General features: G+C 37.5%; 1 protein-coding gene across 6 annotated transcripts in view; it reads left to right on the forward strand.

Annotated features, from left to right (window-relative positions):
• LOC145774397 (GTPase-activating protein and VPS9 domain-containing protein 1-like) overlaps positions 1-12,773 on the forward strand; it is a 190,059-nt gene that overhangs the window by 101,798 nt on the left and 75,488 nt on the right. For all 6 annotated transcript variants that reach the window (XM_082585640.1, XM_082585643.1, XM_082585644.1 and 3 more), the window contains 7 exons: positions 1,467-1,585; positions 2,006-2,144; positions 7,333-7,472; positions 7,659-7,756; positions 7,929-8,174; positions 8,254-8,413; positions 10,161-10,293. In XM_082585640.1, coding sequence (XP_082441766.1) covers positions 1,467-1,585; positions 2,006-2,144; positions 7,333-7,472; positions 7,659-7,756; positions 7,929-8,174; positions 8,254-8,413; positions 10,161-10,293 — 1,035 coding nt within the window. The remainder of the gene's footprint in view (positions 1-1,466; positions 1,586-2,005; positions 2,145-7,332; positions 7,473-7,658; positions 7,757-7,928; positions 8,175-8,253; positions 8,414-10,160; positions 10,294-12,773) is intronic.

Here is a 12,773-nt window from a genome sequence, read left to right on the forward strand (position 1 = left end):
AACCCATCCCTGCTTGAACCACTGACACAAACCCGGTTCTATCTTTTTCTAGACATCTGCTATGTTTGTCATATATTGTTTTTTTGTTTTTTGTGATGGTCAGAAATAAAAACAAACTGAACTGAACACTGAGGTGGACAGAGTTAAGCTTCTGCTTGTAGAAATGGAGGGGTCTGTGAATTCGTTCACTCATGAGTTGCTCCTGAACGAACAGCGTTGGAGTGGAGCACTTTTAGACATTCGTTTCGATTAGTTTCAGGTAACAAACGAGCTAAACTCAATAGGTAATCAACAACGTCTACAAGCGTGGTATCAATATAAAACGTATGTAAGTAAAAAAATACTTTTTTTCTGAAAGTGTGAGCATGGCCTTTAAAATGTCGTTTAATATCCTATAATGAACCAGGCCATTTATCAAAATTAGCTAAATTCAGTACGTCTCCGTACGGGCGTCGGCCTTTTCCGCTCAACCATGCACCAATGGGGAATGGCTTCTTCCTCCTCCTGTGAATGTGGTGCCGAGGAACAGACCGCAGACCACATCATCAATGACTACCATCTTCAAGCCACCTAACGGAGTGGAAGGTCTGCGCGTCATGGATGATGAAACTAAAGACTGGCTGCTCTCTAGCAGCCTTCCAGTGTAGTCCGGGAACATCGTGAATCTGGGGTGGTAAAAGGATAGACCCTCGGCCCCAGAAGCTCAGACGACGACGATGAACCAGGCAATGCACGTTCAACAACAGTTCCATAAAATGCGCCAGTTTCTTGTAGAATTTATAAATCAGCATGTTACATTAATTGGTAAGTATACAAAATGTTTAGAAAACAAATAGCCTACAAGCCGTTGCTGAAACGTCATCAAGCAATATAATCCCGTTGAAAATATAAGCATGAAAACCCAAACTGTCAAAAAAGACAACATTTGAGCATTTTTTAGTGTCCTCGGAGGACAATTCATTTTTATTGAAAAAAGAGGACAAATCCTCTTAAAAGAGGACATATGGTAGCCCTACTTTATGGACATTTAATTTTTAGCAATTCTACTACATTTATACTACCGCACCTCACCTTTTTCGTAACATTGCTACTATTACTCAACGAAGTATCCTAGAAAAAACGTGTAAAACTATCCTGCAAAACTTCTTGGAATGCAACGCGTCTGAACTTTCCAACCCAGCGCGCAAAAAGGCTTTTGATATTGCTGGACGCTGGTGACGTATTCTCGAGTAATGTTTGCACTTTTTGGTCATTTTGCAAAAAATTAAATGAAACATTGGATTTTTGCGCCCTGCTAGCGCCTTTGAAAACAATTTTTTTTGGTAATTTTTATGAAATGTAATCTTGAATGTTCAGTTTATGCATTTTAATGCTTAATTCCCGTTTGAAATTTTCATTTAGTAAGCTTTTAATAACAAAAGTATGTTGTTGTATGAGCCTATCACCTGTGTACTAATTTTTTTTAGATACTGGAGCAGCTCGACAAAGCAACATGACTGATATAAGCGAAACCATACTAGTAATTTCTTTGTCACCACTTGTTGGCTCTTCCCAAGACATGCCTGGAACCCTCTCAGAGCATGAGGTAGTCTTTCTGTTAACTTGATATAAAAAAATCGATGAAAATTGTATTTGCAATCGCTTTGTAATTTTATTTATAGGTGCCACCATCGCCTGTTGCCATGTTTATAATTTTTACTCCCTTTTGAATCTCTTTAGGTCACTACATACGATGTCATAATACGCTTAAGTAGTTCATATTCCGGTACTGCACTTAATGAAAAATAAAAAATCAGGCAGAAATCTCATCTGCACTACTTTTGTCATCTGCATTATAATTTTTTTCTACCTACACAGGAATGTACCGTTCCACGGATTGAAAATCACAGTTTAGAAGGTTTGCAAAGGGAGAGATGCATTTTACATACCTTACTTTTTGTATTTTCTTACTGATTGCTTAGTATCCATATCCATCTTCTTAAAAAAGTTCAACTTACTTTTTCAGGTGATGGAGCTTCACACTGCACAAAACATCACGACGTCTGCCTCAAACCTTGCTGTGGAGAGTGCTTCAATAGATGCTCGCTCTCTTCCTGAAACTGAAGGGCTCGAGAAACGATCAAGGTTTTCGCTTTACTCTGGAGGTATTTTGAAATACAAAAAGTTTTATCATTTAGATTGTGCTCATCATCATTATTATCCAAATTCGATTTTGTTCCCACCAGTACGTTTGCCTTATTTATTTTATTTTTTTCATTGCAGCAATTGTCAATACCCTCTTTTTTATTCTGTCACAACTTCTTCCTTCAATCTGACTTCTGCTCCATCCTTCACCTGGCCTTTTCATGTTCTTTATGGACAGCCATGTTGTCTCTTATCCAGTGTTGTACGTGTCAATGAAATAAATTGACGGCGTCAGCATCGGGTCTGCTACTATTCGGCGAGTCCGATTCGGCAAGTTCCCTATTCGGCGAGAGCCTTTTTCGGCGAGTGCCCTATTCGGCGAGTTTTTGAAATTTTTGAAATAAAATTATCGGGCACGGTAGCCTAATTATAATTGCTGTTTTTACATCGTTTTAACGTCGCTAAACCTTGAAATCGTGCAGAAAGGAATAAAAATAAAATGTTTGAAGTATTAAATTAAAATTCGTCATGTCAGTTCAGTTGTTTTTATTTCTGACCACCATATCAAAAACAATACACATCAACATAGCAAAGGTAGAAGCGACAAAACGCGAACGTTAAAACGTGCTTGAATTCGTCATGTCAGTACAGTTGTTTTTATTTCTGATCATGATATCAAAAACAATACACGTCAACATATCAAAGGTGAAGAAAAAAGGTTGAAGCGACAAAACGCGAACGTTATAACGTGCTTGTGACTGAAGTAAGTTATTGAATTGAAAGAAATTTGGCACGGCCGCAACACATTCAGAAAAATTTAAAAAATGAAGGGGAAATAAAAAAAAGAAAATGTTGCAAACAAAATAACTAAATCATGTTTATGTCTATAAGTTAGTACTTTTGAATAGTTAAAATGATTAGTTTGGATCAACAAATGTGTGGCCTACAGCTTGGATTGAAAGGAAATTATCCCAACCAGCAAAAATTTGTTCCAAGAACCCAGTTAGCCTAACAGTTCATTTTTACATGGTACTAACAAAATGAAAAGGCTAACCAAATGTGTGGTCTACCGCAGGGCTTCTCAAACTATGGGTCGCGACCCCAAATGGGGTCGCGTAATGAAATTTTGGGGTCGTAATGAAATTCTAGTGCCGGTGGGTTGTAGTCTTGCCATGATGTCAATTGACCGCAACCGTCGGTGCGAACTGTCGAACGATAAAATATAATCAATCGTAACAATTGATGCATTATAAAATTAATTTGCGTTCTTCTGGTGACTATTTACTAGGTTACCTCGTGATGTTAAAGATGATAACTAGCTTTTTTTTTTTTCGACGTTTCGTCAGTCAGCACGACTGACTTTATCAAGGTGGCTAAAACAGGTTAATACAACCTGTTCAGCAACGATGGCACAACACAAAAACATACTGATAAAATGAGTAAAGTAAAGCAGCAAGAATCAGAATTAAAACACGCAACAAGATACCTAGAGGTTAAACTAAATGCAGTGAATGCCTAAAACCAGTAGGCTACTTCCTGCATTTAGTTTAACCTTCACTGCATTTAGTTTAACCTCTAGGTATCTTGTTGCGTGTTTTAATTCTGATTCTTGCTGCTTTACTTTACTCATTTTATCAGTATGTTTTTGTGTTGTGCCATCGTTGCTGAACAGGTTGTATTAACCTGTTTTAGCCACCTTGATAAAGTCAGTCGTGCTGACTGACGAAACGTCGGAAAAAAAAGCTAGTTATCATCTTTAACATCACGAGGTAACCTAGTAAATAGTCACCAGAAGAACGCAAATTAATTTTATTACCAAATGCCTGGTGAACAGTCTCTCTCTGTTTTTACTACAATTGATGCATTGTTACGCTATCATTGCTGTAACGTGCTGACCAAAAGTAACCTTACCGCTCGCATTATGATTTCAGAGTAGCTTATCAACTAGTTTCTGAAGGAACCAGTTACAAGATTAATTGACTATGGATCAGTGGTTAGGTTCCGTAGATTCATGCGGTAACAATTGCAAGCACAAAGAAAACAATTGATAAGTCAGAAAGAAAAAGAAAATATAATGATCAAAATGATCCGTTTTAATGTCATTAACGTGGATGTCCCCATAATGCAACAAAACTTTAATTGCAACAAAACTGTTGGTGTTTTATTTAAATCCAAGATGTTGAAACTTGACTTTAATCCGATCATATATTTAAATGAAAAACGTATCTGCTTTGAGACCTAGTGAAATATTTAGGAGTAATAATTAATTAACGACTTGCTATCCGATGATGAAGACACGAAACGGCAATTACGGTCGTTGTATTGTGCTGGAAACATGTTAAAAGCAAGGTTTTCCAAATGTTCGATTGCTGTTAAAAATGTGTTGTTTCGTTCCTATTGTATGCCTGTTTATGCCTGTCAACTATGGTGCAACTATCTTTCATCCAGTAGTAATCGCTTACGTGTTGGATACAATAATTGTTGCAGAATGTTGTTTAATCTGCAGAGACGACGCAGCATCACCTCTGCATTCGTTGATAACAATACCACAACTTTTCAAGCTCTCATTCGTAAAAAATTATACCAGTTTGTAACACGATGTAACTTGTTTTCCAATCAATGAATTTATGAAATAATGCCAACAGACTGTTACTATCAATCTTTGTATGTGGTACAATGCAACTCAGCTCTTCGGAGTTGAGTATCTGCTTTGTTTCTACATTTTATGTTTAATTGTAAAATGGACCATGTTGAGTCTGATGTAAATAAATAAATAAATAAATACATAAATGGGGTCGCATAGAAATATATTTTTCAAAATGGGGTCGCAGAACAAAAAAGTTTGAGAAGCCCTGGTCTACCGTATCGTTTTAACGACGCTAAACATTGAAATCGTGTAGAAAAGGGAGCTTTTGATGACTAGGATACGTTGAAACTGAGAAACATTCACAGAAGCCCTTCGATTTCAAAAACTCGCCGAATATGGTACTTGCCGAAAAAGGCTCTCGACGAATAGGGAACTCGCTAAATCAGACTAGCTGAAAAGGCCATTCCGGTCAGCGTCAGCGCGAATTGCGTAAAAACTTTACGGCGTAAAGTACTGCGTCAGCTCTTAATGAAACTGACAGCGTCAGCGCTTATTTCTAGCGCTATTTTAGCCAGGGTCCAAGCGTAGGCTAACAATAGCTATAAATAAACAGCAGGTTTTATGTTTTGAGACTGTATTGTAATTAGCTGCTTACCTTAGCTTATTAGTTATTTCCTTGCAGAAACACAAGCATTTTAAAACGTTTGTCTGACAATCTGCTGCGTTTGGGACGCATATTCAGGGGCGCCGGAGCGATTTTTGACTGTTTTACAAACAAGTTTTACAAACGTTTACTCGGAAAGGTAGCCCTATCACTGTTCCAAGTGTGCTGTGATTACTTTGCATATAAATTTTATTTTAACGAGGTCCACTGCACCAACATCGCTCTTTTCAGGGGCATAGAGCGCTTGAAATAAAGTTTCTTCAACCTCCGCGACATTCATTGATTTTTCGCTTTCTCTTTCTGATCCCTCGTTTTCGATACTGCTCACGATATGAGTGATCACCATTTGGCGAACTTCTTCAGCTTGTATTCCAGGGAGCCATTCCAGCCAGCGTGAAAGCGGGTAATTCGGATGAGTCGCGCTGGCCAGAATACATTGTGAAAACTCTCATTGTGAAACGAGATTTTCCATGAAAACGAAAATTGACGCATAGCGTTTCGTAGCCGGTCGTTTGGTTGACAGACATTTGGTCGACAGTCATTTGGTCTACAGACATTTGGTCAACAGGACATTTGGGTTAAAGCTAGGGTTAGGTAAGGGTTAAAGTTAGTTAACTAGTTAACCGTAACCCTAAAATGAATCGTTCTGTTGACCTAACGTCCTGTCGACCAAATGCCTGTCGACCAAATGTCCTGTCGACCAAATGTCTTGTCGACCAAACGTCCTATCGACCAAATGTCTGTCGACCAAATGACTGTCGACCAAATGTCTGTCGACCAAATGACCGGGTATCTAGCGCTTGACGATTAAAATCGGCAAAATAGTTGATGGCGCTACCACTTCCGTCAACTAAGAAATAAACTGACGGCGCTAGCCTCAGCGTCAACAAAAAGTTGACGCCGTCAACGTACAACACTTCTCTTATCTACTTTCAATTCCAAGCCTTTCAAATAGAATTTTCTTCTCCTCTCTGTAGCGCATGTCCAGTTGTGTACTCCATCTTATTTAACTTTTTCCTGCAATTTGGTGTATGGTCTCCCTTAGCTTTAGCACATCCATTAACTCGTCATACCTTTTATTCCATGTTTGTTTTTGCTGCATCATAATCAAAATTTCTAAAAGGGCGATGGTGAGACTGAAAAACTGATGGATATGCTAGAGATACGGAAGACTGTTGAACAACTTGCAAGGTCAAATCGAGTAAGATGGTATGGACAATGGACATGTACTAAGGAGGGAGGAAGAAAGTTTTCTTCAAAAGGCATGACTTTGACGGTGGATAGGAAGAGGAAACGGGAACTTCCTAAAAGAACATGGAAAGAACAGGTGGAGAATGAAGCAAATGTGTCAGGCTGAAGGAAGAAGATGCGACTGATAGAATGAAATGGAGAATAGGAGTGAAGGCAATCACTGCAAGGAAAGAATTGGCCACCACCACTAGTTGGAAAACTGCATTTGGATGATGATAGTGGTGATGGCATTAAAAACTTGGTGCATCATTTTTCCAGCCAGATGCCCTTTCTGACGTCAATCAGTCAATCATTTATTTTGTTTTGATGCAAAACTAAACGTACATAAAGAAAATGAAAACGTACAGTACGCATCCAATGAGAGAGTGCAAAAGACCACAGCCCTGGGTAGGCGTGAGAGGTCGTCGGGTCTACACTCGCTAGCATGCTACCCACATTGTAAGGAAAGAGGATGAAGCCTTTAGAATGTCTAAATATGTTAGGTAAAATATGCTTGAATCGAATCTTGAGAACTTTCACCCAAATACTACAGAAAAAAACTTGTTGCTAATTTTTCGAAACAGTGTATAAATGCATGCAAGGTACTGCATGCAAGCCTATTTATCAAGAAAGTGCATAAATGCATGCAAGGTACTGTAAACAACTAAACATTGAGCCAATGCAATTATTTTGAAGCAATATTAAATTGATTTTATTGCTGGTTTAGGCTCAGATTTGAGTGAAATTGACCATGAGCTGCCAACAGAAGATGGAATATCACGAACATCTGGTTCATCTTCAATTGATATTGATCATACAGAGACAGTTCCTGCTGACGATGCAAGTAGCTTTCATGTCGGTAATCCAGTAAGTTGTTGAAAACTGTTAACAGCAAAGGTAAATCAACTAATAAATAAATTGCAATGACCTGCTTCAGTGGCAGCAATACTATTAAAGGCTAATGCGAAGTTGACAGTGGAAGGAGATATAACAGGTGATGTGGATAACCTTTCTGTTAGAAGTGGTTTTGATTTTTGTTTTATATTTTTTGAGGATGAGGATGAAGAAGAAAGTGGAGACTTAGAAAGTGTTACTCGCACCAGTAATGACGAAGCTCTCAAAGCTTTACGCAGAAAGCTTCCCAGTTCAAGGTATGGTTTGCTTGTTACATATTTGTTGTTTATAATATAGTTGCTTTTAGTTACTTTACGTTTTAGTTACTTTACGTTTTAGTTAGTTACTACTAGTTACTTTTCATGGTTCAAAGCTATTTGTTAGTTTTAATCTCATGTACATATTTTATCAAAATTTTTGTTCATGCAGAGAGAGCATTGAAGATAAAATGAGAAAGTTTGAGATTCGACACGAACTAGGCGTTAGATTTGCTGATCCTGGGGTGACAGGAGGGGCACAATGTGATGAAGGAAGTCAAGCAAGTGTGGTAGTCCCCATCGACACAAGAAGTGATACGTGGAGTATGGATGCTTATGCCAGTGACTCAGAACTACAGACCGAACAGCAATGTGACAGACTTCAGGAAATTGCCCAAGATCCTGCACAACACATCAGGTATTGCAATATGCTGTTAGAGATGTTTTAGTTATGTAATAACTCAGCAAAATCGTTTTGTGCATAATTTTTTTTCCAGAAATGCACCGTCAAATACCGGATCATTCCTGACATTGACACGAGATGATGACTCACGAAGTGATGTTTGGAGTGTTGAAGTGCTGCCAAGTGACAGCGAGCCGCCAGATGTGCGTTCTGAAGATCGACTGAGAGAGCTTGACTCCGAAGGTGGTAATCCTGTAAGTCTCTTAAAGAATTTTAAGATATCAAATACATTAATCAGCTCAAAATGTAGATACTAAACTCATGTTCAGCAAACATTTCGAAAACTGCTGTCTTCATCTTCAGATTTAATACATTTGTTATAAACATAAAACAAGAAAAAAGAATAAGTGGAATTTCTTTACCCTCGTTGAATAAAATAGAGAATTAAACACGATCCCTCATATAAGCCGTTGCAACCAATGTACTTTAAAAATTAAAAAAGGTTCTTTTCTAAAAAAATATTTCAACCTTTATATTTTCGCAAGCTTTTTTTGCTGCCCAAGCAGACGTTGATTTAAGCTGAATCGAATTTATCTATACATTTGCTGATTGAATTGATCTTGACGAATATTTTGAAATATTTTAACACACATTTATCAACTCTGGATGGAAATAAGTTTCTTTTACAATTGTCTGTTTGGTGTTGTTTTTTTTTCTTTTATTAAGCATGATTTTTAGTAGAAAAAAAGCTTTCAAAAAAGAACATGTTGTTATGTAACCAAATTTTAAAAAAGTGTAAATCTTGAAACAGTTTTAAACTTTTACAGTTTTTTAACTGTGAACTAATAGTGAATTTGACCATGCATTTTTCTGAAGCAAACAAGACATTTATTAATTCCAATTAGCTTGAAAGGACATCCCCTCATATCATGTGCATTAAATGTGATTCACAAATAAAGTTAAAACTGACGAAGTTTGTGATGACAAAACTATCTGCAGCCAAACTTTGCAGTTCTGCTTTCATTTTTACTTCCGCTGTTCTTTATAATGACTAGCCTACGAAAACCATAGTTGCTTGAAGAATGTATAAAATAATTGTAAATTTTATAAAAATTAAAATTACAAAAGAAAACATACAAAATAGATAAAACGAGGACGAGGTAAAAATGAGGTACGAGGTAAAGCACTTTTTAACTTTTTTATTTTCGTTTCACACGTTATTTTTGTGCATGTTGGTACACAGTTCAATGCCTGGACCTCATCAGTGCCACCTTCATTCTGATAAATTGCACTGTCAACTGCCAGTGGTAAATCGCTTTCTCTTCTGGGTAAAGAACATCAATAAGCCACTTTAACCGAGGCAAACATAATTTATTGTGTGGTGATCTTTTTGACGTGTTCATTGAGCTTGCTAAAACATTCAAATTCATCTTGCGTCTTTTGTGTCTTGCGGCATGAGGATTGCGTCATTTGTGCTCTCATCATTGGGCCGGGCGTTAGGTCGTGTACCGTTAAAATTTCCCCATTTTGAGTAAAGTCTTTCAAATGCCCGTATTTCAGAAAGCATTCAAGAAAACATAGCCGTGCTTGGGTTCGTTTTCATGTGGAAGGAGTACTAGAACTTGGTAAACACCAAATATCAGTTGTTAAAGATTTCACTTAAATACCGTAAGCATAAACAATTTACATCAATGGATTTCTCGATACCATCTGTACCGCTTGCTCTTACCACATCTGTTGAAGCATCTTCAAACTTTTTTTGGTCCATAAATTCCCAATAATCTTTAAGAACGTTTGAAGAACTGCATTAACTATTTTAGCCAATCTAGCATATTTTGGGGTTGTGAAAATCTTCACGTATCATCACACGTATTGCACTGAGGCCGTAGATTTTTAGACATTGAGTACTGGTACTAAATAGTGAGGCAAGAAAAAAAAATTGTATCTTATCAGTTATGGTAAAGTTTGCTAGCTAACACACTATTGTTTGTAACTTTACAGAATAATTTTCAATCTCAAGATGACGCAGTCGAAGATAATCGTTCCAGAGCAAGCACTCCAGGTCTTAGTGTTGTGTCTGGTTTCAGTGCTGTTTCTGGATTGAGTTTGGTTTCAGAAAATCAACCGGTTAAAGGTATGTAGATGATTTGTTTTTACAAAAGCCAAATGCCAATAAACTGACTATTTTATCACAGTACGGTATTATTTATGCAGCACTAATTTGCATTAAGATTGACAAATTGATGTAACTTTGTGTCAGTACAGTGAGTTAAAAATCAATATAAAATTGGTTGCAATCTGTATGATTTTCACTTTTTGATTCAAAAGTTGCTTTTAAATGTGAGAACGGTTTGGTTTGTTTCATGTCAGGTTTAATGTATGACATTTACGGTTTGCTAGAATTGCTATATCATAGGAATACTTGGTTTAATTATTCATCCGAATCCGTCGATGCCTGGTCCAGGCAAGGCCATTGAAAAAGAAGAATTGGTATTAGCTTTTTTAATATCAAAAGTATTTAACTACTTTTTTTTGGATTTTTGACGTCTCCATCTTTCTAAAATTTCTTCATCATTCTTCACCGTCTTTTTCATCTTGAAAATTTTTTTTTGGCCATTTGAGTTACTTCAACTGTCCGTCTTTATTTTCCAGGTTTTTTATACAGGTTTTGATATGCCTTCAATTTCCACCAACTCGTCTTCTGTATTTGATCCTTATTTCAGTTTTACACAGCTTATGTTGCTTTGTCACTCTCATTTGGTTGTACCTAGCTAGCAGTCTTGTACTCTTTGCAGCTCACTTCTCTTGCACTTGTATATTTCTCTTTAAGTGCATCGAGATTCGGGTGAATTTTTTACGAAAGTATGTGTTGGTCACTGGCCATGTTATTTGATAGCGCTTAATCTACTATCTGTTATTCTCATGCATACCTTGATTCAATACCGAACTTCTCCGGAACCTTCGTGTCAGGGCACAGTTTTCCTATGTGGCCATTAAAATCTGGGTCTGCTACTATTCGATGAGTCCGATTCGGTGAGTTCCTAACCTCTAACCCCTAACCCTAAAACGGCAATGATAATTAGGCTACGGTACCCGATAATTTAAAAAAAAATTGAAAAAATCACCGCATAGGGATCGGACTTACCGAAACGGGCCATTCCGTTAAAATCTATTATCAGCAATCTTTCCTGATCATGGATTTTCCTAATAGCATCACCAAGTGCTCCCAAAACCATCCTTATCTCTTGAATAGCCAACTTGTGTAGTGTACATTCTGAGCACATTGGCCAAAATCTTTTCAACTTCAATTTTCATTGTTCTTTTGTCAGACTTTCTGTATACTTTTAAAATTCCTCTTTTTATCTCCGGCTTCAGCACAATTCCTGCTTCATTTTGTCGGTTCTAAATTCCCATGTACAATGCCGTTACCCAATTCTTTTGCTTTCTGCTCTTTCCATCTTGTTTCTTGTATCAAACTTTCGACTCTCCGTATCTCCGACTTCTACCCTGACTCGTCCATCTTCCAAATACCAATGTCTTGTTTGTTTCTTACTGGTCTTTTCGTCTGTATTAAAGAAACAGTTTGTATTTAACAACTGTATTTAACAATGGTAGAAAACTCTTGAGTAATAAACATATAATATTATTGTCAAATAAATAAATATTTAGGAAAAACAAGTGTTACTCAATATGTCCGCCATTTGCGGAGATGCTTCGAAAAGGACCTGTAAGAGTCACAAATAACTCCTTGAAGTATTTAGGTCCATTCTTTTTTCAGATTAGCCTTCAGCGCTTCCAAACTTTGGTAGTGTTTAGTCGAAACCTTGCTCTCCAGGTAAGACCATATGCCAAAGTCTAAGGGGTTCAGGTCTGGGGATGAAGGAAGCCATTTTTCCTTGGAAATTGGCTGAAAGCCAGTTCTGCGTTCTCTTAGCTCTATGTGAAGGGGCAGAATGTTGTTGGTATGTACGTTTTTTGAAGTGTTTCTTTGCCCGAGGCAACAATGAACCCTCAAGAATATCATTTCGATAGTTTTCTTGGTTCAATTTCACTCCATGGTCCACAAAAACCGATGGACTCCTTCCTGATTTGTTGACTCCGGCCCACACCATCACTGATGCCGCCCATTGTCTCCGACTTCGAGTGATTACTTTGGGTTCCACGTCACCATCTCTTGACGAAACACGATCATTCTGACTGTTAAATAATAAGTTTCTTCTCATCGCTGAACACTAGGTTTGGCAGGGTGCCTCCTTCTTCAATGCGTGAGAGCAGAATTCTGGCTCTGGAAAGACGTTTTTCAATGGTATTGGCATTTAGCAACTATTTCCTCATGTGTTTGAATTGGCTCATCTTCCAATCCTTCTTGAGAACTGTGAACATGGTTCCATAGGCCACGTTCACCTCCTTTGCCAGTTTTTGAATTGGATCTCTTGTAACGTTAATTATGGATGACCCTGTAGTTGCAGCTATGTACAATACTTAAATACAACACATATGTTTCATGGTTAAAAATCTATCAAGTTAAGTTGCAGGGTTTTAGTTGCTCAAAGTCAAATGCGCAAACACAAAATATTGAACCCATTGTTAAACTTACCGTTTTCCAATCTAACT

The sequence above is a fragment of the Aplidium turbinatum genome, chromosome 7 (assembly GCF_918807975.1).
Source record: "Aplidium turbinatum chromosome 7, kaAplTurb1.1, whole genome shotgun sequence".
In the NCBI taxonomy this organism is placed as follows: domain Eukaryota; kingdom Metazoa; phylum Chordata; class Ascidiacea; order Aplousobranchia; family Polyclinidae; genus Aplidium; species Aplidium turbinatum.